The 23,954-nt window shown below is 54.2% G+C and overlaps 1 protein-coding gene and 2 long non-coding RNA genes across 5 annotated transcripts; 1 reads left to right on the top strand and 2 right to left on the bottom strand.

Annotated features, from left to right (window-relative positions):
- Positions 1-1,419: 1,419 nt before the first annotated feature.
- LOC107498375 (ras-related protein Rap-2c-like) lies at positions 1,420-3,168 on the top strand. The gene has a single exon (XM_036217973.1). It carries the CDS (start codon positions 1,585-1,587, stop codon positions 2,530-2,532), a length of 948 nt encoding a protein of 315 aa, XP_036073866.1. The 5' UTR covers positions 1,420-1,584; the 3' UTR covers positions 2,533-3,168.
- Positions 3,169-7,959: 4,791 nt separating this feature from the next.
- On the bottom strand, positions 7,960-13,312 carry LOC118600380. The gene is made up of 2 exons (XR_004950001.1): positions 10,119-13,312; positions 7,960-9,708 (listed from the first exon to the last, which is right to left on the bottom strand). It is a non-coding gene; the product is annotated as an uncharacterized LOC118600380 (long non-coding RNA).
- Positions 13,313-16,247: 2,935 nt separating this feature from the next.
- Positions 16,248-23,422, bottom strand: LOC107521384. 3 transcript variants are annotated; one of them, XR_004949998.1, is made up of 3 exons: positions 23,085-23,422; positions 17,493-22,296; positions 16,248-16,396 (listed from the first exon to the last, which is right to left on the bottom strand). It is a non-coding gene; the product is annotated as an uncharacterized LOC107521384 (long non-coding RNA). The 3 variants fall into 3 exon arrangements; XR_004950000.1 differs by lacking the exon at positions 16,248-16,396 and having other exon boundaries at positions 16,841-17,746; positions 17,869-22,296; XR_004949999.1 differs by lacking the exon at positions 16,248-16,396 and having other exon boundaries at positions 16,841-20,257; positions 21,874-22,296.
- Between the last annotated feature and the right edge of the window lie 532 nt (positions 23,423-23,954).

The raw sequence follows: 23,954 nt of genomic DNA, 5'->3' as shown, positions 1-23,954 counted from the left end.
AACCGCCGATCTAAGCTGGGGCGCGATCCCTAACAGCCTCACCGCGGTGTGGGGGGCCCCGACCTGCCGGCACAGGCAGCTGTGGTGAAGGTCGGGTCCAGGCCTATCTACAGCCTGGAATAATGGTGGTTTTATTTCTCTTCTCCGCCATGTTTAATCTACTGTTTAACCTATCATGGGCGTCTTATGTTAGTTAAAATAGTAAATCGTTATGTTTTTCATTTCTAGGTTTTTTTCCTTTGGAGTGGGGGAAATCTCTTCCAAATTGCTTGACCATACCTTATAGTCCCTTGTCTCTTGCTCATATCCCTAAGCTTCTTTTTAATTTCTTTAAACATGTAAGACACAATCACTTCATGTGTCTGATAATGTCGATATCTGGTTTTCTGGATGTGCTTTTGTTGCCAGAGTGATGTTTTTCCTTGGGCATTTTGTGACTTTTTTCCTGACAGTGAGTTGACTTCATTCCCTCAGAAGTGATGTTTGGGAAGTTGTAGAAACCTGGCTCCAACTTGCATTTCTCCAGAGGACAGTTGCACTTGCCGTTTTTTGAAAGTTGCTTCTTACTTTTGTTTCTTGGCAGCCGGAGAACAAGTCTCGTAAGTTTCCTCTAGTTAGAAATCAAGCCGTCTGTGGTGTTCCATGCACGGTTCAGGTCACGTATTAAGGATGCCCCATGCGCTGATTATGGAGAGGCGCGTCCTGCGACTGGCCACAAACACCCATGTGCAAGGTGTATCCCGCTGACATTTAAACTTCCGCCAGCTCCCGGGCGGCACCAGGGTGAGGGAGGGCCGGTGGTGCCCCCAACACAGGCACGGGCGCGCACACAGTGTGGCCGTCTCCGCTCGCAGTCAGGCCTGCAAGGCCGCTGACGTCCTAAGGCATCTGTTGAGGGTGAGGGTGGCACAGTGTCCTCAGGTGGACATCCCCAGGACGTTCTGCCCAGCCACCACTGTCCCCCCTCCTTCGGCCTTTCTCCCTAAAATCAGGGAACAGCAAGAAGGCTGTATAGCCGGAGAGAGACTGGTGGCAGGCAGTGAGACCTAGGGCCCCCTCGCCCAGGCCCTCCTGGTGCGCCTGCTGCTGGGCGGATGGGTACGTAGGCGTTTGCATTGTCAACAGCCCGCAGGTTTGGAGAGTGAGTTTTGTGGTCACCCCTCTTAGGTCAGGACGGCCCAATGGAGTCAGGGTTTATGTGGGGGAGTGGAACGTGGTTTACATTTTATAAAGTTCCCCGGGCTCTGCTCAGCGGGGGCCAGAGCGAAGGAGTCAGCGCGAGAAGCCTCAGGCACGGAAGGGCTTCGGGAGTCACTGGAGACCCTCGGTCTGAAGCTCCCTCAGTTTCCCCCTTCCTGGGGCCTCAGCAGCTCAGCGCAGCCGCCCTGACCTTGAGCGAGGCCAGCCTGGCTTCCGGCCACGAGGCTGGATCAGCGAGGGTGGAGAAATGTACATTTCCCGGTTGACGTGGAAGGGATCAGGTTACCTTCTGGTCAGCAGACCGGAGGGGCTCCTCCTGGGAGGACGAGCAAGGGGGCAGGGACTGACGGAGGGGCCTTGGCTGGTGGTGGCGGAGAGGGTAGCATGGGAGGAAAGCCGAGCCGCGCCTGGCAGCTCGGGCACCAACCGTTAGCGGGGTCTGGGGAGAGGGGAGGCCGGGCCGTGGAGACCGAGGGGGTGAGGCCGGCGCCGGAGCCTCCGGGCGGGAGCCGGGAAGACGCGGGGGGAAGGGGAGGGGGAGGGGCGGAGGGGCGCGCAGCGCCCAGACTCCGGGGACCTGGTCTCGGCGGCGGGGCGGTGACCTACGGGCGGCCCCTCCCCCGCTCTCGGCCCCTCCCCGCGCCCCCCGCCCTGCCCGGCCCGAGGCCCGGCCCCCGCCCGCCATTCCTCGCTGCGCTCCGGCCGCGCGTCCCGCCAGCGCGTCTCGCCATGGCCGTCCCGGGGCTGCTGCCCGCCAAGGGCTACCGGGTGGTGCTGCTGGGCAGCGTGGCGGTGGGCAAGACGGCGCTGGCCACGCAGTTCGCCTGCGGCAGCTTCCCGGAGCAGTGCGAGCCGTCGGTGGAGGAGCTGTTCAGCAAGGTGATCGAGGTGAACGCGGCGCCCGCGCTGCTGGAGATCGTGGACACGGTGGGCGCCGAGCACCTGGTCACCCTCAAGGACCTCTACATCAAGAACAGCGACGGCTTCGTGGTGCTGTACAGCGTGTGCAGCGAGGCCTCGTTCGAGGCCGTGCGGCCGCTGCGCGAGCGCATGGGCCGGCTGCGCGGGCCCAAGGCCGTGCCGCTCGTCCTGGTCGGCACCAAGGCCGACCTGGACGCCGAGCGCCAGGTGCTCACGGCGCGCGGCCGCGCGCTGGCCCGCGAGTGGCGCTGCCCGTTCCTGGAAGTCACGGCCAAGAGCAAACTGATGGTGGACCAGGTGTTCACGCAGGTGGTGCGCGAGATGGAGGCCCTGGCCCCGCCGGAGCAAGAGGTCCGGGCGGCGCCCACACACGCCCAGGATACGTGGCCGTCGGAAAGGTTCATTGGCTAACAGGCAACGGTTCGTTTTTATTATGTTCTTCGCTTTTCGTGATCTCTGAAGCTCAGTATTCCTCCTCTGCCTTCTTAAAGAAAGTTATCCAGCCGTAAACAAGCGGTTATTGCGACATACGGACTCGAACCGGCGCTTCGGGCTGTCTGCGGAACTTCTTCCATCTCTGGCCAGAACTTTGCAACTCTGTTTTCCTCCGACAGTGCTAGAAGAAAAAACCCAAAATTGAAGATTTCCCCCTGTATGGAGAGAGTACTACCCTTTTCTTCAAGCGGGATCTGTTACAGGATTTAAAGAAAAAAATGAACACCTTCAAATGTCGTTGGACATTCGAGACCGATTGGGGAACAGAACTAAGGAATGGTCGCTTTGGATTCATTGAGGTTTTCGTGTGTTTCGCTCCCATTCACAGCTTCGAGTTGCAGCAGTAATATTGTCCTCTCTGTGTATTTCTAAATATAGTTATGACATACACAGCATGGGCTTGAAAGGGGTGCTGTACCCCCCCCCCGGGGGGGGGGTTGGACAACAACTGTGGCCGCACAGCCAGCTCCGCTCTGCCTTCGGTGTGTGACTGACATCTGGTCGATTTCTGCCTCTGTACGTTGAGTGAAAATAAAACGACTTTAGAAGCTGCTGGTTTTTAATATTTGTCTTTCCAGTACCTAAAGCTACAGTTCTTAGTGTTTCCATATACTGTCTCTTTGCTTTTCAGTTTATTTCCCAGGAGATAAGTTAGTGGCTAGAGGCAAAATGGCACCAGGTCTCCTGTTTTTGCAAAAGTGCTTTCCCCCGGAGCAGTGGTTTTTCTTGTTTGGCAGAGCGGGACATTGCGCGTCTGAAAACCTGCTTGGTTCAGGCTCACTCGGCGAGCAGAAGGCGAGCAGAAGTGAAGCGTGGGACGCCTCGTGTGCCGCTTCCGCATAAGGATGCAAGAGACTCCTCTTGCACCCGTTTAAAAAGTAGTATTGTTTTATAATTTTAAAACTGTGTCGCGAGTTGCTTGTGCTTATTTGCACAGGTTAGCAAATTTACCTCACCCGCTGCAACAGATTTTCAAATTCAAAAAACAACTTCACCATTTCAACATCCTAAAAGAAATACACAAGGAAGCTCGAACCCGTGCCTGTGACCTGAAATACTACTTCCTTTTGTTAAAGTTATCTATGAAGTGATGGTTATACAAGGGTCTTGGCGCTTCATTTATATTGTAATGTGATGTTTGAATAGTGGGTGGGTTATGTTTTGACATTTTAAGAAATATGTGTTTTAGAAGCTAACAGTGCCAGACAGCCAGCTCTCCCTGGGAGAGGGCTAGGCGAGGGCTAGGCGGGACATTGCCTGGCTTTTCTCTCTTCCTCTCTCCCCAGGACAGGGGAGGGTGGGCAGGGAGGCCTGGAAACCCAGCTCACTCACTTTTCTCTCTGGCCCTCTATCTTCTGGGGTCACTCCTTTTGGGCGGTGTCTCCTCACAGCCTTTTCGGGGACCATCATTTTTCTAAGGGGACATTTTGAACACAGGAGGAGGAGATGGGGGCGGCAAGCACCTTTCTGGCCTCCGCCGCCCCTTCTTCCTTCCTCCTGCTGGAGAGGGGGTAAAAACCCACGATGGTGGCCTGGGTGTCAGGGCTGTGCACAGGGAACGCGGGGTGGAGTGGGGGGTGGGGGGCGGGGGAGTGGGCGGAGGGGACAGTGTCTACTCCCAGTGGTGCGACCAGGGGGCCCCAAGGACTGCAAGCTAGGTGACCCCTCCCCTTGCCCCTGACCCTACCACCCCCCACCCTGCCCGTCCTGCCTTCCTGACTAGCCACCTGCCTGTGCCGAGGCCCCTGGAGAGGTCCTGTGTCTCAGTCCCCTGGATATCAGGTTCCATCCAGGAAAAAAAATCACAAATAGCCATTTCTTCCCTTAGATTCCCAGCCACGTGGATCCCAACTTCAGCGTAGAGCCCAGGGGTGTTCCCCGGGCAACCGGTCAACAGGACAATGAGCAGGCCTGCAGGGTCTGCTCCTGTGACCTCAGGAATATGTATGGAGCAGCTTTCTGAGTGTGTGTGTGTGTGTGTGCGCGCGCGCGCACACACACACACACACACACAATCACAGGCCTGCACGCTGGATTTTATTTTCCTTCCTGCATTTCTCATTTCAAATTTTACGTATGTCACACGTGTTGCGTGCGGTCCTTCTGGAATCAAGTGAGGCCTAAATAGCTCTAAAGTGAACTTGCGAGCCGCAAATACAACTGCTGGTCCCAGGGCTGTCATGCCCGGAGGCGCTGTGCTCAGCGAGTGACCCATGGGACCGTGCCGCTCCAACCTGATAGCTCGCGCGTGGTGCTAAAATCAGGGCAGTCGCGGTCACTCGCGGTTTGAGGCCGGACTGTGGGCTGCGCGCAGGCGCAGTGGGGCCGGGAGACGCGAGCCGGTTCCCAGAGCAGTCGCCGGCTCGGCTCGCACCCCCGCGGGCAGGGGTGAGGCCTTCCCCGCTCCAGCACTCGGGGCTGGGCATGTGCTTCTCTTGCCAGAGTGTTGTGGTTTTTGCTTTGTATTATTCAGATCGCTGGTAACGTTGAGAATTCTTCTAGAGGGTTTCAAATATTTGATATTTGATCTCTTCTGTGGAATGCCTGCTCTTTTTGCCAACTTTTAAAATCCTGTGGTGGGTCCTTTTCTCCTCGCTTCTCCATGTCTCCCTCTGCCTCTGGGCTGGGCGGCCTCTGGGACGCCCCCCAGTGCTCGCGCCCTTGTGTGAATCCCTCCCCTCGAGTAGGGCCAGGGCCTCCTGACGCTCTTCTAAGGAACGTAACATGACCACGGTGATAGGATGCCACCTCTGAGGGTCCATGACAAAACCACGGCTCCCTGTGTTGCCCACTCTCTCTTCTGGTGATAGGATGCCACCTCTGAGGGTCCATGACAAAACCACGGCTCCCTGTGTTGCCCACTCTCTCTTCTGTTCTGGGAGAAGCCGGCAGTGGGATGGAGGAGGGGGCAGCGCTGGTCCGCCCGAGGCTTCCGCCCGCCCTGCCGGGGTCTGCCTTGCCGCTGCGTCTTCGCGTGTCTTCCTTGCCGCTCCCTCTCCACGTGTTTTTTGCCCTCATCTCATCTTAGAAACACACCAATCGTATTGGATCGGGGCCTATCGTGGTGTCTATATTTTAACCTAATTACCTGTCTAAAGACTTGTCTCCAAACACAGACAGTGTTAGGTGAAAGAGGTCAGACATAGAAGAGAACCTGATGTTTGCGTCTATCTGTACGAAGTTCAAGAACAGGCAAGGTGAATCTATGGTGATGGAAGTGACCAGGAGGCCAGCCTGGGTGGTCTCAGCTACTCCTGCATCCTCTGTGCGCAGAAGTTATATCTCAACTCCTTTGTTTAAAATGCTACAGCGTTTATATTTAATTAGATACATTTAGAAGAGTCGATGTGGCGGCTTTGTTTTAAAATGTTGATGTTGAAATTCTGTCAATATCCCAGAAATTACATCTTCAGCAACAATTCAAACTTAGATTTGTTTTTTAAGCTATATAGTCACATAAAAAAATCTGTGAGACAGTTCACAAATTTCAAAATTGTTTCAGTGAGTCCTTTGGCAGGAAGTACTATGGGCTCCTGTGTGCTCTTCCTGGGACAGGTTTTCTGTGTCGCTGGGTGTTGATGAGCTGCCTGGGCGCCTGCGCAGTGAGATCTGGCTCACGCTGCGAACTCAAGGCCCACTAAAAAGGCGTGGATGGGGGCCAGAAGGGACGCGCCTGGGCGCGGAGCATTCCTCACTGCCACCACCAGGGGGCAGAACCAGCCCGGGGGAAGAGAAGCCGGTGTCTGGCCCGGCTTCCAGACCAGGGTATCCAGGCTGGGCTGTTAGTCCTCAGAGAGCCTCCTCCAAAGCCTGGATGGAGGTGTCTCCCAAGGCACCCCAAACCCCCAAGAGCTTTCTCTAGAGCCACGGTTTCTGTTCCCCGCAGTGTCCAGCTGTGTCCCACAGTCCCTGAGACCACGACCTGACTGAGCTGCTCCGGAGGTGGCCATGCCCTTCCCTGGAGGTGCTGTTCCCCCCCCCCCCCCCCCCGGAGCTGGCTCACCTGTCCCAGGATATGGCTGGGGTTGTTGGCCTTTGGAGGTCCCTGGGCTGTCACGGGTCCCTAGGTAGCCCCTGGGCACCCAGGAAAGGCTGGGCTGTCATCATCATGCCCTGACTCCCAGGACCTACACGTGGGCCCTATGGCATCAGCACAGCTTCTCACAGTTAGTCTAGAAGTTCACGAGGCAGCTCAGCCCTTGCTAAATGATGCTGGAACATGCTTGGACGGCTCATGTCCTTGCAAATCACATCACCCATGAAGCACTGCGGGCTGCGAGGCTTGTGCCCTCAGGACCAGACTGGGGGGCAGAGGTGCCTGACAGAGCTGGCCCCTCCCCTTAAGGGGTGAGGGGAGCTGAGGCAGCCCTCCCATGTGAAAGTGGGACTCTTTTGCCCCTCAATCGGTGGGGGAAGGACTCAAGGGCCCCTGCACATAGTAAGGCCAGGTCCCTGTTCTCAGAGAGCAGGGTGAAGTTCAGGGCAAACAGAGGGGCTGTCAGGGAGGGCTGATGGGGCTCATCCCAGAAGACAGGTCCTGCCCTTGAAGCCCCAGACTTCGCCTAGCTCTGAGACACAGCCATCCTCAGGGTCCAGGAGCACCTCAGCTGACCCCGCCTGACCTTGCCTGACCCAGCTTCCCTCCACCCTGTGATCCCCGTGACAGCTTCCTGGGCAAACACCCCCACGGGTACTCGGCAGCCCCCAGCATGGGCACCTCCTTCGAGCAGCTCTGCCACAAACCAATATGAGTGCCCTTAGCAGGGCCAAGACCAGGCTGTGAGACTGATGAGATTTTCCTCCCCATCTGGGGGTCTATAACTGTCCTCCAGCTGAGCTCTGCAGCTCCGGGCCTGGAGTCTGGCCGAAGCACTAGGTCAGGCCTGCCCTTCCTTTCAGCAATTTGAACAAGGACAGTCACCGCACCCTCCATAGGTTTTAAAGGATTACATGAGTACAAATTGATGCCACCAAGTCCCCCTCAGCCTATCCAGTGCTCTAAACCCCCGCCCCAGGCATAGGCCATGGTAGATTTCTTTTGTACAAATGCAGCTATATTTGTGAAGCAATCATGCCATAGACATTATTGTGTAAATTTGTATTTTTCACTTACTGTCACGTCATGGACATTTCCCCCCATCACTGACAATGGACAGGGCTTCTCTTTTGAATGGCCACACTGTCATGTGTAGTGTAATTGTTTGCCTTTTTCTCTTTTGCTGGATATTTTGGGGTTTTCCAGTTTTCCCTACAATGAGAATCCTTGTTTAGAGATGAAATACGTTTGTCCTATTATTTCTGATACATACATTCCCTAGAAGTAGAATCATGAACTCAAATATCTCGTTCAAGGTGAGCCAGACTCTCAATCTTTTTATTAAGAAGAGAAATTTAGCAGAGAGGCAAACCATCTTCTGTCCATCTGAGAACTCTCCCAGGTACTTGTACTGTTTAAGAATCCAGAAAAGTGATTACAGACGCTACCAAGGCAACGGTTACCAAGTGCACTGAGCAAGCACGTTCCAGGTTTCCATCCGAAGTTATCTTCCAAAGCCATGGCAACAAGTTTTAAAGTCTGTGAAACATTGTAAGAACCTCTGTTTAAATAACAGATTCATTATAACTGAGAAATGAGCGAGTTGGTAACAAGAATGTTCAGACAAGTCCCAGTTTTGTGCAGAGAAACAAGATTTATACTCGTGTAAACGGTCAGATTCAACGTCTTGTCTAATGAAATTCTTCGAGTTTTATAATTCAGAATGATACCTTCCCCTACGTGATTTCTGGGCAAAGAAGATATCATGAGCTCTTTCCTAGGTTAATTATATAGACTTTCATTTTTAAGGCTCTAGATATTCATTAGTTGGCCTTAGAAGCAAAAAGCAGCCGTGGAGCTCAACTTTTCTGAGATAAAAGGAGAAATAAATAAGATCTTAGTAACAGGAGGAGCACATGTAATTTTTCTCCTCCAAACACTAAAAGCACTTTTTAAAGGATACTGCAAATATTAATTCCAAAAAGACATACCAATTCATGATTCCGTGGCTAGGGAGGACAGTCCCCTCGCAGCTTGGCCAGGGCCGGAGACAACTACATTGTTTATTTTTGATAACAATAGGGCAAAAAACTTAGCCTGTCTTAATGTTTTTTAAGAAACAGATTAATTGAGATGTAATTAGCATGCAATAAACTGCAGTGCGTGAAGTATACCGTTTAGTAAATTTTCATATGTGTATATATACTCATGAAACTATCACAGCGATGAAGATAGTGAACATACCCATCATCAAAAGTTTGCTCGTGGCCCTTTGTAGCCACCGCTCCTAGCCCTCTGGCCTCGCCTACCGCCGGGCACCCCCCTCTGTGCTCTTGGCTGGACCAGTTAATGTTTTGTAAAGGCGAGGCTGGTGGCTGCCAGGGGCTCTGACTCACAGCTCCGGGAGCATAATTTTGCACAGCCCTATCAGGACCATTCGGCAATAGCAGTGAAGCCCACACATGCGCAAACCTGGGACCAGCCACCCCTCTTCTAGAAATGTCTTATTCGTACTCTAACGTCCATGCAAAATGACGCAGGCACCAGGAAAATTGTAGCAGCAAAATACTGGAAACTCCCTAAATGCCCATCAGGACACACCAGGAAGTAACTGCAGTGCCCCAAACAATGGAGTACTATGCAGCTGTGAACGGGAAGAGGGTTCTCTCTGTTCTGATGTGGAAATTGCTCCCAGATATGATATAAAGGGTCAAGCACACATGCAGCACAGTGGGTGGCTTGTGTGCCTCTTCCCTTTGTGGGGGGACCCCTGACCCTGACCTTGCCTCTCATCTTCCCCCACCCCTCACACCAGGAAGAGGAGGAGGCACTCACCAACTGGCAACTGGGCAGAAGTACTAAGAAGCCTCTTTCACTCTTCGTTTATTTGTGAAATTTGTTCTGCTTTTCTCCTTCTGTCTTTGGTTGGTGGGTGGGGATCTGCCCAGGGGAAGCTCCCACCTCCAGGGGCGTCTGCCCAACAGTGGTGCTCAGCATTCTCCACACCAGCTTTTCCAATAATGGCGATGGTAATTTGATCTTCGCCTGCCTGTCATCTGAGATTGCATATAGGTAGGTAATTTTATGGGGCCCCCAACAATGTGATTGAATGCCAATAGTCTGTACCCATCATGCATGCACGATACAAAGTGTATGTATATTTTTGTGTGTGGTGAAATACACAGAACATGACATTTACCATCTTTACTGTTTCTAAGTTATAGTCAAGTGATATGAAGTACATTCACATTGTTGTGCAAGCATCACCACCCTCCAGCTCCATAATTTGGTTCATCTTGTAAAACCGAAACTCTGTAACTATTAAATAATAACTGCCCATTCTCCCCTCCCCCGGCCCCTGGCAACCACCATTACTTCCTGTGTATATGATTTTGACTACTCTAAGTACTTCCTCTAAGTGGAATCAGATCAATTTGTCTTTCTGTGACTGGCTTATTTTACTCACCATAACGTCTTCAAGTTTTATCCACGTCGTAGCATATTGCAGAATTTCCGTTATTTTAAGACTGAATACTTAATTCCATTTAAGTTCAGTGGAATTCCATTTTGATTCATTGTACATATGTATATGCCACGTTTTACTTATCTGTCCACCCACAAATGGACACTTGGGTTGCTTCCACGTTTTAGCTATTGCGAATAACAGTTATGAACATGGGTGCGCACGCACCTCTTCATGGTCCTCTTTCTACTTCTTTTGGGACCATACCCAGTAGTGGAATTCCTGGGTCATACAGTAACGTTCTGTTATTTATTTATTTTTTTCCGAGGAGCCACCGCACTGTTTTCCACTGTGGCCGCCGCGCCATTTGCATTCCCACCAACAGTGCACCATCTCTCCATGTCCTCATCAACACTGGTTGATTTTTTGTTTTGCTTTATGTTCGATAGTAGCCATTCCAATGGGTGTGAGGGGGTATCTCATCGCAGTTTCGATTTGCATTTCCCTAATGATTAGTGATATTAAACACGTTTTCATGTGCTTTTTGGCCATTTATATATTTTCTTTGGAGAAACGTCTACTCAAGTCTTTTGCCCATTTTGAATCAGGTAGTTTTGTTGTTGTTGATGTTTCCAAGTTCTCTAAATATTCTGGCTATTAATCCCTTATTAGATAGATGGTTTGCAAATATTTTCTCCCATTCCGCGGGTTGCATTTTACCTCTGCAGATAGTGTCTTTTGATGCACAAATTTAAAATTTTTCATGAAGTCCAATTTGTCTATTTTTTAAAATTTAATTACCTATGCCTTTGAAGTCAAATTTAAGAAATGATTGCCAAATCCAATGTTGTAAAGTTTTTGAACCGTGTTTTCTTACAAAAGTTTTATAGTTGTAGATCTATTTTTAGGTTCTTGATCCATCTCGAGTTAATTTTTCTATATAGTATCAGGTAAAGGTACAACTTCATTTGTTTGCATGTGGATGTCTTTTCCCCAGAACTGTTTGTTGAAAAGATGGTCTTTGAATAGGCTTGGCTCCCTTGTCAAAAATTATTTGACTATATATGTGAGGGTTTATATCTGAGCTCTCCATTCTATTCCACTGGTCTATGACTGTCTTACTGTAGCTTTGTAGTGGTTTTGAAATAAGGAAGTACGAGCCTTTCGGTTTTGTTCTTTTTCAAGATTGTTTTAACTATCTATAGTCCCTTGAGATTCCATGTGAATTTTAGAGTGGGTTTTTCTATTCTGCCAATAATGTCATTGGGATCGTGATAGAGATTGCATTGACTGTGTAAATTGCTTTGGGTACTATTGATATTTTAAAAATATCAAGTTTTCCAATCCATGAACATGGACTGTGTTTCCATTTATTTGTGTCCTCTTTCATTTCTTTCATCGATGTTTTGTTGTTGTTTACATTGTACAAGTCTTGCACCTCTTTGGATAAGTTAATTCTTGAGCATTTTATTCTTTTGACGCATTGTAAATAATTTTGTCTTTGCGATTTCCTTTTCAGGTTGTTCACTGTTCATGTATAGAAATGCAACTGATTTTTTTACGTTAACTTTGTGTATCCTGCTGCTTTGCCGAGTTCATTTATTAGGTCTAATGTCTTTTTTTGTGGCGTCTTTAGGATTTTCTATCTATAAGGATCATAATCGCTCTGGCTATAACTTTCCAGGACACTGGCGAATAGCGGCGGCGAGAGCAGACGTCCTAACTCTGTTCCTGATCTCAGAGGAGAAGCTTTCAGCCTTCGCCATTGAGTGGGACGTTTGCTGTGGATTCTCCTATGTGGCTTTTCTGTGGAGACGGTTCCCTTCTACGCCTGTTTTGCCGAGCGTTTAATCACAAAAGGTGATGAATTTTGTCAAATGCTTTTTCTGCATAAAGTGAGATGATTATGTGTTGTTGTTGTCGTTGTTACCTCCCTTCTGTTGATGTGGTGTATTACGTTGGTCTTCACTTAACACCCTAAAGTTATAACACCCTGATCTGAATGTGTGCAGCCTAACTTCGCCGATGCACAACAACTCTGCCCCTTTGCGGCTCTCCTCACCCCTCTCGGCTGGTGTTGCAGAGTGACGTCTTCGTACGCTGTTGCCGTGGCAGTCCCAGCCTATCGATGGTGGGTGGCATTTCCAGCTAAGAATGTTTGAGGCACTGGCCCAAACTCTTATTTCCCCTTCCGGGGCCAATATTGTGGTTGGGCTGGCCCTGGAATTCTTGTCATGGCTGCAGGATGCACTTCAGCAAAAAACCATCAGAGAACTTTGAGGAACTGGCTTTATTACTCACAGGTCCTCGAGGGTACACAGTACCCCCGAGGGCCACTCGGTAAGGTCATGAGGAGAGAGAACAGGGACCTGGGGCTCTGCCCTTATTCGGGTATGGGGGGGCACCTGGGGTTCTGCAGAGTCACTTATTATTGGCTAATCTGAAGCACGAGAGCGGGAATAGGGTGTGAGAAATTGGAGGTAGCGTCACTTACGTGATTGGGTTTTCTAGGTCACCTAAGGTTCTCTGAAAGGGGAATTTCATGGGTGTGGATGGCCTAGTTCCTTATGGTTGTTTCGGTGGTAGCTGTGCTACACAGCTGCCAGTGCGTTTCTTCAGAATAGACATCTTTTGAAAAGAGTGCCTTAGCAATCAGGATGCCTTAGCAATCAGGATGCCTTAGCAATCAGGATGCCTTAGCAATCAGGATGCCTTAGCAATCAGGATGCCTTAGCAATCAAAGCCAAATGTCAGGCATTTATATGACACTAGGCGTGCGAAGTGTAAACTAATAATTCTTCTAAGTGCATTCATCTCTTATGCTGGGTAGAAAACAAGATTTGCAGTTACCAGCCAAAGTTACAGTAATACTAGCTTTGATATTAATAATTGTTTTTCTTTCAACATTTTAGTCTCTTAATCATGTAGAAAACAACCAAAATCACAGCTACGTGTCATTGCTATGATAACACTGGCATTTATAACTGGCTATGAATTTACCTTTATTGAGAGCATTATTTCTCCACACGACTTCCAGTTACTGTCTCGTGCCCTTCTGCTGCATCTTGCAAGACTCCCCTGAGCATTTCTGGCAGGACAGGTCTAGAGGTCCCAAGTCTCTCAATTTTTTATTTATCTGGGAATGTGCTCATTTCTCCTTCACTTTTGAAAGACCATTTTTGCTGGATATAGGATTCTTGGTTGACTTTTTTTTTTCTTTTAGCACTATATATATGTGTGTGTGTGTGTGTGTGTGTGTGTGTGTGTGTGTGTATATATATATATATATATATATATATATATATATATATATATATATATATATATTTGTCCACTGCCTTTGGCCTTCAAAATTTCTGATGAGAAATATGCTGACAATCTTATTGAGAACCTCCTGTGCCTGGTGATTCCCTTTTCTCTTGCTGCTTTCAGGATTCTGTCTTTGAAACATTTCATTACAGTGTCTCAGTGTGGGTCTCTGAGTCCATCTTACTTGGAGTTGGTTGAGCTTCTTGGATGTTTATATGATGTCTTTCATCAAATTTGGGAAGTTCACAGCCATTATTCCTTCAGATTGTCTCTCCGCCTCTCTCTCTCTCTCTCTCTCTCTCTCTCTCTCTCCCCCTCCCTCCCTCCCTCCCTCCCTCCCCCCTCCCTCCCCCCCCCTCCCTTCCCTTCCCTTCCCTTTGGGATTCCCATGACATCTATGTTGGTCCACTTGATGATGTCCCACGGGTCCCTTAGGCTCAGTTTGCTTTTTTCAATCTTTTTTCTTTCTGTTTTTAGCCTCAGTAATTTCCAGTGTCCTATCTTAAAACTCCCTCTTTCTTCTCCTTTTCAAATCTACCTTTGAATCTCTCTAGTGCTTTTTCATTTCAGTTATTGTACTTTTCAGCTCCAGAGTTTCTTTTTTGTTTCTTTTTGAGTTCTCTATCTCTTTATTAATATTTCCATCCTGTCCATATATAATTTTCTTGACTTTTCCCACATCTTCTTTTAGCCCCCCGAACAGGTTTAAGCCAGCTTCTTTAAAGTCCTTGTCTACTACATCTGCCCTTAGGTCTTTTTCAGGAACAGGTTCGGTTGATTATTTTCCCCCTGTGAATGAACCATACTTTTCTGTTTCTTTGTATGACTGGTGATTCTTTGTTGAACACACTGGGCATTTGAACCGAATAATGTGGAAATCAGATTCTTCCTCTTCCTCATGGTTTGCTTTTTTTTTTTTGGGTGGGGGAGGGTCAGCGTTGTTGTTTAATTGACATATAATGTCTCTGCTGAGGATCAGCCTGAGATGTAAACATAATGTCGTCTTGTGTCTTTTCTGAGCTTTTCCCTGGGCCTGCACAGTCACTTACTGATTTTTTTCATATTTGCAGTTGTTTTTGAATGCCTTAGTCTTTAGTGTTTGGCTCCTTAAATGGATAAAAGCGAAAACTGAAGGGGGGTGGGGAAGGCCATGGTCCTTGAAATCCCCTGGACGTTCCTTCAGCTGGGGGGGGGGGCTTCCAACAATGGGGAGGAGACGACAACGGGTGCTCACGCCCCCCGCGCCTGCGCCGCGAGAGCAGAAGCAGCTGCCCGCGGTCAGAGCGCAGATCCGCAGTGTCTGTGCCCTTTGTGCCCACCCCGACTCCCGCAAGCTGGCTGCTTCGGGAACTGACGCCCAGCCGCCTGCCCCATGGCCACAGGTGGGGGATGGGAGGCTGCTACTGTGCCAGAGCCGGAGCTGGCCAAGACTAACCAGTTTACCGTCCAAGCCTTTCTCTGGACGTTTTAAGCCTCCAGTAGACTCCAGAGCTCCACAGTGGCTACGTCGGGCAGACTGTAAGTGTGTTGCTGGCCGGGTGGGGAGACGGATTCCTGGCGCTTCTCACTCCGCCGTCTTCTGCAAGGCATGTGCACTTTGTACCGTCATCGAACGACGCATGTAGGGACGTGTCAGTCCCCCCAGACGACAGGGCTGTTCACACAGAAACATCACAGAGACCAAGCTTAATCCTTTTAGAATACATAGCACGATCTGATAAGGTCGCTGACTACAAGACAAATGCACAAAACTCGCTAGATTAACCCTTTATGCCTAGGACCTGGTAAGATGATTTTTATAGAAAAAGGTCTGATTCACAATATTGGCTAAAACTATGAAAAGCCTAGTCATCGGCTTTAAAGGAATTGTTCGAAGCCTCTATGGTAAGAACTCAGCAGAGGACACCTAAAACTAGAAGTCGAGGAGGAGCAGAAGTCACGAGCCGCGGCGACGGCGGTGCCCGAGGCGGCCACGGCAGCGGGCGGCGGGCGGAGGCTCTTTACCCACAAGCCTGCAATCGCTATTTGACTTTTTAAACCACGTTCACATTTGGTTTGGTAAAAGTATAAATTAAAAATATTAATGACAAGACAGAACAAAGTTGTGAGGAGTTATCAGATAATTTTGAAAACCTGGAGTTAGATTTTTTTAAATAAGTATTGCAACGTTTCCAGAAATTTCGCGCTGCTACAGCGCCACGGACGGTGGGCGCAGGTGCTCGCTTCCAACAGGGCACCTGCGAAGCCCGGGGAGTGGGGTCTCCCTAGGAGCGAGGCCCCTAGGGCACGAAGCTGAAGTGCAGGCTCAGATTTGCGCGGCCCTGGGAGTGAGCCCCTCCTTGCGTTTCGAGCCCTGGCACCCCACCGGCTTCACGCTACCCCCGGCCCTGACCCTGTCCCTAGGTAATTGCAGAGCCTACTGCCACCACTGAAGGCCCGAAGACCACGTCCGTACACCTCACTCACCAGCGCAGCCCGTGCAGACGTCCGATGGATCGTGGCACGTGATCGTGGACAGGAACAATCACTCAGTGACCAGGCGGTGACTCCACTTGCAGCTGCTTTCCTGGGGCAAAGCAGCACAGTCCCCAGCACTGGGCACGGAGCCGTCTGGCCACGCTGAGGTCTTTTTCTCCACCCCAATCTTCATGGACCGCCAGAAACAGTCTGCTTTTATCTGACAGGGCCGACAGTAGACTTATTATACAACGTTGCCTAATAACTGTGAATCCTGCTTTCTGTCCTAATATAGTCCACAGAGATCTCTATTTTCTTTATAATTGTGATTTATGCTTCAAAAAAAAAAAAATCTGAGAAAAGCACCTTGCCTGCGTATGAGTCACCTGGGGACTTTTTCAATTTCAGATTCTGATCCGGCACGTCCGAGGTGGGCATTCCACGTTTCTAAAAAAACTCCCAGGCCGGGGGCTGCAGCTTTTTGGCCCCTCTGTTAGTGTGAAGGTCCTAAAATGCTGATTTTTTTTTTAATGCAGTAAAATAAGAACACAGAAAATCTTTTAATGTATGCTTAATTTAATTCTTCCTTTTTACAGAAAGTTGTGTTAATACATACACAACATAAAAGTTCCCATTTTAGCCCATGTTACGTACACAGTGCCGTGGCGTTGAGCACAGACACGTTGTCGAGCGGCCGTCTCCAGAACTTTTTCATCTCGCAGAACCAGAGCTCTGCCCCGTTCAAGAATACCTGCTCACTCCCCTCCCCCACACCCCTGCCACCCCCACCAGTCGACATCCCATCTCTATGAATCCATCCACAGAATGTCCGCCATGATGACGGCATTATGCGGACTGGATCCGATAAACAGGAAATAACCAGTACTTTAGCAGTCTGAACATGACGTGTGTGAACTAGAAGGTGGAAGACGCCCCTCCCGCCCCCCCCCCCCCCCGGCCAAATGTAGGGGCCTGTGAGTTCTAACTTTCCGGGAATTCTTTGATCTGGAGAATTTTTAAATATCCCCTTCGGAGTGACTCATCTTACCACCTGCCATGAAAAAAGGAGGCAAATGCTCGGGGGGGCCTTGCGGGATTTGGGAGGCGCGGTGTTTTAGGGCACTGGCCGCCCACGTGCAGAGTCACCCTTAAGGTAGCCAGTTCCCAGAGGAGAGCAGAGCGAGGGAAGGCCCTGCAGGTCAGGCCACTCTGCACGCGCCGGCCACTCCGCCACCTGGGCCCGAGGACCCACGCCCGGTCCCAGCCAGGTCTCTGGAATTCCGGGTCTGCGCTCCCGTCTGCAGATGACTATTTTCCTCCTGAGAAACCACTTCCGGGTCTCACTTGGGATTTGGCGGAGACTGAGTGTCCAACCGCGGGATACCAGGTGACCCCTCGGCCTGAGTGCCCACCGTGAGCTACGTGTCGCTGGACCTGCCTGGCCACTGTAGCTTTCTATCGTTCTGTGGAAATGGCACGTGGGGGTCGGAGCCCGACCAGGTCCCGGAGGCACACGCGATTTGCATCGAAGGTGCAAAGTCCTGCCGCGTTGCTTTCCTCCCCTCAGTCTGCACCTGTGGCTTCGTCGGGTGTGGAGCACGAAAGACCCACCTAGTTGACAGGTGTCTGCGCGACCTGCTACTTCCACCTGCACGTGGACGGCTGTCAGCAGGGCGGCCCCACTCAGAAGCGCCCCCGCAGGACAGCGAGGAAGGATCACCGCTCGGGCGCGGAGCTAAGGACGCGTTCGGCCGCTCGCTGCGTCTGGCGTGACCTGAGGCAGGCGGTGAGGACCGACGCTCGTTCGGACCATTGCTGACAGTTTGGCTGGATGGTCAGGGACTCGGGAAAACCAGAACTGGGAGCTCGGTGACAAGAAGGTGGGGGGAAGAGGGTGTAGTCGGACCTCTCCAAGCGCACACAGGCCACCACGGCGCTGCGCGCCACTCAACCCCCAAAGCGCGTCCGCTTCAGAAGCGGCTCTTACCAACCAGGTGAAGGACGAAGCCTGTGGGATGTGTGCCAGCCTGACTTAGTTTGGTAGGGCTTGTGTGACAAAGTGACACAGACTGGGCGGCTTAAGCAGCAGACGTACATCTCGCAGTTTTGGAGGCTGGAAGTCCAAGGTCACGCTGGCCGCTGGGTCGCTTCCTCCTGTGGGCCTGAGAAGGGGTGCATCGGGGGCTTGTCCCCGAGCTTCAGGTGGAGCATCCGGGGTGTGCAGCTTGTGGAAGCCCCGCGCAGTTTCCGTGCGTCTACACCGGATACTCTTCCCAGCGCTCTAGGGACACGCGGTCATGTTGGATTGGGACCCAACCTAACGACCTCATTTTAACCTGAATAACTCCATCAAGAGCCTATCTCTAAACAAGGGCACTTTCATGTGGGCCGGGCTGCAGGACTTCAGTACAAATTTCGGGGATATCGTTCGACCCGCAACATCCTCTTTCCCTAGCCACCCAGTGCTGTCTCAGCAGCTGGGGCGGGGGCAGGGCTTAGCGGGGCTTTGTGTGTGCAGCTTAGGGCGCCATGGCCCTGCTCCTCCGCAGCCGTTCCCCCTGCCGCCGAGCGCCCGCCTCATCTGACATCCGCAGAGACCCGCACTCAGCTCCCGCCCGCGCCATTCCCAGGGGCCCACGTGGGGCGTGGCTGACTGCCGGGCAGCAGGTGGAGCCCACTGGGCCTCTGCTGTCACGGAGGGCAGTGAGTTGTGCTCCTGGGACAGGTGCATTCTGGATGTGGCATGGCTTCCTTGGCCCGTAGTGCTTCTGTGGGGCAGTGACTCGCACATTCACGGGGTGCCTTGTTTGTCGCTGGGGTGTCCCGCATGGCACTGCTCCCGACTCAGGAACCCACCTCACCTCCAAGCACATGGCGGCGGGGCCTGGAATCCACCCGCCCTGCCACCCGGCCTCTCACCTGGCAGTGACCCGCCTGACTGAAAGGCCAAGTGCCAGGCTGGTGCCACCACCCAGGAAGCGAACGCTCCGTGTCACAGGGTCCCCATACGCGCCTCAAAGCGGACGCCATTACCTAGTTCTGTTTCTGCCAGAGCCAGCACGCCCAGGGCCAGGAACCGAGAGCGGAGGTGGGGCGGGACCTCTCCATCGTACACCCAGCGCGGAGCTCTGCCGACCTTGGTCCCCGAGGGGAGAATGCTTGCTCGGGCCAAGGCCACGGGCGCTTTCACTGCATCGAAAGACGATGCTGCCACCGAACCAAAAGCCTGAGAACGGCCGGCTCCAGCGGCCGGAGCGGCCAGTGCTTCCTCCGAGGGGCCCCTGCTCCGCTGCCCCGCGGGCCTGAGGTCAGCGTGTCTGGGAAGCAGGGGACGCCGCAGCTCTGCTTCCGACTGCCATGACTGGCAGTGACGTGAAGACAGGGGAAAACCCCATCCATCGACCGCAGCAAGGCAGCGGGCGCGAGGCGTCCGACCCTGCAGAAGCCAAGGCCGGGTGGTTCCGCTCAGGGAGATCGCGGCGGGCGGAGGCCCCGGCGGAGCGCGGGGGGCCGAGCGTGGCCTCACAAGCCACTGCGGGGCTCGGCCGCGGGGCCTCTGTCTCGTTTCCTTCGCTCGTTTACTGCGGCCGCTCGCACGCGCTGCCCTCTCCCTCCCTCCCCTCCTCGACGTGCTTGCTGTGCGTGCAGCTCGGTGGAGGCCGGCCTTACGAGTCCGGCTTCAGGCGACAGGATGCTCGGCGGGCAGGAGCTGGGTCCGCGCAGTGAGCCGCACAGCTGGCGACTCTCGGGACCGCGTCTTCCCGTTCGGGAGGGCGTCGGCCCTTGCAGGAAGGGCTCTGCCCCGTGTTTGGTGGAGATTTTTAGGAGTGGCTGAGTGTGTGCAGAAGAGCGCCGCTGGAGGCTGCCGCAGACGCGAGCCCGCTGCCTCCCGCCCCCGAACTCACCTCCCGCTGCCGGCTTGGGGATTCTGGAACTTTTCCTGCGGGCCCGCAGGCAGTGCTAAACTTCGTCGGTAGAGGGCGCTGGAGGGACAGCGCAGGAAGAAGGGGGTTTTCTGGCTCCCGACGGCGTTTGCTGGCTGGTCGCCTGGGGCGTCTCCCCATGGACCGCTTCCCCTGCCAGGCTTTGCAGCAGGTTCTGAGCACAGCACCCGCCTATGCGTGGCGTACCCGGCATCTCAGAGAGCGACTTTCCAGCAAGGTCTGCTGACAGAGCACCTCCGTGGGCTTCGCCGAGGCTGTGTCCCCCCACCCCCTGCACCCCCCACCCCGAGGGGTGCGGGGCCGGAGTCGGGGTGAGGCTGCCCATCTGCTCCGGGTCCCTTCGTCCTGCAGCAGCCAATCCCGGTCCTCAGTCCAGTCCTTTAAAGGCTCCCTGGTCCAAGGGCTGCGCAGTTTCGGCCGCTTAATTGGAGCCTGAACGATACAAAGACAGAGAGTTGCTCAGCTGCAAGCGTGGGCTGTTCGTTATGGCTAAGGAAGGCCCCTCAGAGGCAGGGTCCCGAGCACAGAGGACAGACGGCGGTGTCAGGAGCTGTCGCAGACGGCTGAGCGAGAGCACCCAGCAAGCGCTCGCCCAGGCCGGGGTGTCTGCGCAGCAGCCGCCTGCAGCGTTGCCTCTGGCCCCCGCCCCTTCTCGTGGCCTCGCTGGCCACGGTCATTCTGTCCCTGTCCCATCACCGTGTCCAGTGTGCTGGGCACCTAACTCGTCTCTGAGGTTCAGGGGTGTCTGCATCAAGAGTTGCTGGTCCCAGGGAGCTGTCCTTGAGCAGCCCGTTCCATCCAGTCCCGTCGGGGACCACGCGATCGCGATGGCCAGCCCCGCGCCCAGCCGGGTGAGACTTCCGCAGGCCTGGGCGTGGGGGCGACGGCGCTTGTCATGAGGCGGGAATGGGGTGACTGTGCCAAGAAGCCAGATGGTGAGGAAATGGCCACAACCCTCTCCTGCTTCTCCACCCAAGGAGCCTGTTTCTCCAGCCCTTGAAACTGGACTTGGTCCTGTGATGAGCTCTGACCACTGGGACATTACCAATGTGACACAAGCAAAAGCCGGAAAAGTGACTCTGCGCCAGGCTCGCCCTTGCCCTGCTGGAACCTTCCCGCCGTCACGTGAACAAGCCCAGGCAGGGATGGTCACTGTCCACACGGGAGAACTGACCATCTGCTTCACCACCGTCCTCGAATACAGATTCGGTGTCTGCCACCCCCCCACCTGGGAGGCTCAGAGAATCAGGGCACCAGGACTCCCTCCTTCCCGGGGTCGCCCCTGGTTCAGCCTCCCAGGTGAGCCTCCAGCACAAGCCTCATTCCAGGGTCCCAGGACTGCCTCCCCTCAGGGGAGGGGCAGGAGCCAGGGGCTGAGGCTGAGAGGCACCGCCCGCCCCGGCAGCCATGCTTTCTCCCTGGTCCTCCCCGGTGTTTTCGTCTGTTCACCCCTGGGTCTCTCCCTGGCATTCTCGGAGGACACGAACCCTTGCCCACTGACCCCCCTCGACCACACGGTCAGCATCCTTGGTGGCTTCAGCGTGCACACCCAGCCTCCCAGCGCCTTAAGTCCTCAGCTCCCAACACGTCCGCCGCTCCCTCAGGCCGCTCAACTGCAGGGGTCTCTTCTGTGGGAGCCTCCTGTCCCTGCGGTCGCTCACTGGCCGTTGTACCCCGTCCTCTGCCCCAAAACGATTTCACAGCCCCTCGCCCTCCACCCTCCTGCCAGCCCAGACCCAGGCCCGTGGCTGTAACCTCTCGGGAGCCTCTCATGCCGGCACCCGAGCACCGAACTTGGCTGGACAAAGTCTCAGGCTGCTGACGAACCCACTTCAAACAGGAGCCGGACATGGCGGGACAGCCGCACCCCAGGCGCGCAGGCCTCGCCTCCGGCTCCTCGCTCCTCCAGCAGCACGCGCTTCCTTCCCTCGGTTCAGCGTCAGATTATAACGCGTCAGCGTTGACATGGTTCAGTAATAAAAAGTTAAGAGACGGACGACGAAATCTCTCTGTGCTCCACTCTCCCCCGTCCCCACACGCGCACCCACCTGTGTGCACACACCCTCACAAATGACCACCGCCAGGTGCCGGCTCACTCTTCCAGGCCACCGCGGCGCGCACAGAGGCGAACACAGGTGTGCACGCCACACTTTCACTGATCTCATGGCAGCGCTCTGCAGACTGTTCTGCGGGGAGCCCCCCCCCCCCCGTGGTTCTCTGTTGGAGTGAACATCTGTGCAGTTCACAGCTGCATAGAACCCCGTTGTTTGGGGCACTGCGATTATTTCCTGGCGTCTACCAATGGACACTTAGGGAGTTCCCGATACTTCGCTGCTACAGTCAAAGCAACTAGGCTGGTGCCTGCGTCGTTTTGCATGGAGGTCGGAGGTGGATGAGGCCCGTTCCTAGAAGAGGTGGGGCTGGTCCCAGGTTTGTGCATTCCCGGGCTTTACTGCTATTGCCTGTCGGTCCTGCATAGGGCAGTGCAAAATTACACTCCTGTGAGTCAGAGGCCCTGGCGGCCGCCCGCCAGCCAGGCCATGCAGTGTTGCCGCCCACCTGGCCTCTGGAGCTAACGAGCTGCACTCCCTTTCTGCAACCCTCTCAAATTTAACTCCCCGAATTTCTCCCTGGGGCCTCTCCCATCTCCTCCCAGGCCTTCGCTGTCCGGGACATGGCACCCAGGTCCCCCACTCTCAGTTAGGGCCTTGTAGATGGCTCAGGGACCCGCTGGTCCCTCACAGCCCGCCTTGGCGCCAGCCTCCTCTCCCTCTCAGTTCTAGCAGCCCCGGTGCTCCCTGCGTGGCCCCCTGGCTTCCCCCCACCCCCCCTCCCCCTCCCTGGCTTCCCCACCCCGCCTGGCTTCCTCACCCCCCCCTTTCCATGCAGCAGCCAGAAGGATCCTCCCGAGTCACATGTCATCTATCCCATCAGCCCCAAAACTGCCTCTTCAAAGCCCTCCACTGATTTATTTCCCTTACAGCTGAAGTAAACCCAACCCCCAGCCCCAGCTAAGGCCCTGGGACCCAGACTGCCCCTTCCCAGGGCTCTGGCTCCACTCCCTGCCCCGAGCTCTTTCGTTCCCTAGAACAGGAACCCTTCCCCAGTCACCCCTTTCCCCTCCTGCACTGCTCCTTCTGGTGGGGTCCCCAGCCAATTGCCCCTCCTCAGTGAGTACTCCCCGTGGCCACAGCTAGAGCTGTCCCCAGGATCTCTGCTGCCTCACGGCCACCCCATCGCCCCTGCACTTGGACCTGACCTGTTTGTTTACAGATCCCAGCTGCTGGGCCTCCGGAAGCCAGCCCTCCCGCTGCCCCGCCCCCAGCCGCGATGGAGGGGCGGTCGGAGCCCCACCAGCGCTTTTCCCACGGTTGACCGTGGCCTCCTCTCCTGCTCACAGGAGCCGGGGGCGGGGGTGGGGGGCGGCTGGGACCCCCATGTCTTTGGACGCGGGAGCATGCCCGAACCCCCTCAGCCCCTCCGCTCTGGGACAAATACTTCCCTTAATGGGATTTTCCTGCGGCGATGGGGAAGTCGCCCAAGCAGAACCCTCGGCAGTGGCCAGGACTGGTGACGAAGGCGGGACCTTGCGCCCCTTCCCCCATGCTCGGGGCAGAAACAGCAGGAACCCGCCGAGGCGCCGCCCACGCCCCTTCCGCCCCGCCCAGGGCCGACCCCGGGGGAGCGCGTTGGGCTTGGTGACGCCCACGGCCGGGAACCCGGGAAAGTGGCCGAGGCCCGGGATGCCCACCGCTGCCCGCCTGCGGTCGCAGCAAGGCTGGCGGGCGGCACTTTCCGGCCTAAATCCGCCCCCTCGGGTCCGTTCAGGTCTCGGCTCCCGTCTCGCCCCTCTGCGCCCTAGATAGTACCGTGGGGGCGTTGCACCCCCTTCCCGCCCCCCACCCGATGCTCCGCAGGCAGGGGCGAGCCCGACATCGAATGCAGGGACCTCTGCTCCGAGCGAGGATCCAGCCCGCCCCGCACCCCCCACGGGGCCAGCCCCACCGCAGGGCGCCCTGGTAGGTGTCCTGCTCCCTCCTTGCCGCCCACTGAAACTTGGGCTCCATCCCACCCCTATTGGCCCCATGAACGGAACTCACCATTAAGGGCCTCCCCAGCCCCACCTCCC

Source organism: Rousettus aegyptiacus, unplaced genomic scaffold (genome assembly GCF_014176215.1).
Source record: "Rousettus aegyptiacus isolate mRouAeg1 unplaced genomic scaffold, mRouAeg1.p scaffold_m13_p_3, whole genome shotgun sequence".
Classification (NCBI taxonomy): domain Eukaryota; kingdom Metazoa; phylum Chordata; class Mammalia; order Chiroptera; family Pteropodidae; genus Rousettus; species Rousettus aegyptiacus.
Note: the sequence above shows the minus strand (reverse complement) of the source record. Positions and strands in the feature narration are given on the sequence as shown.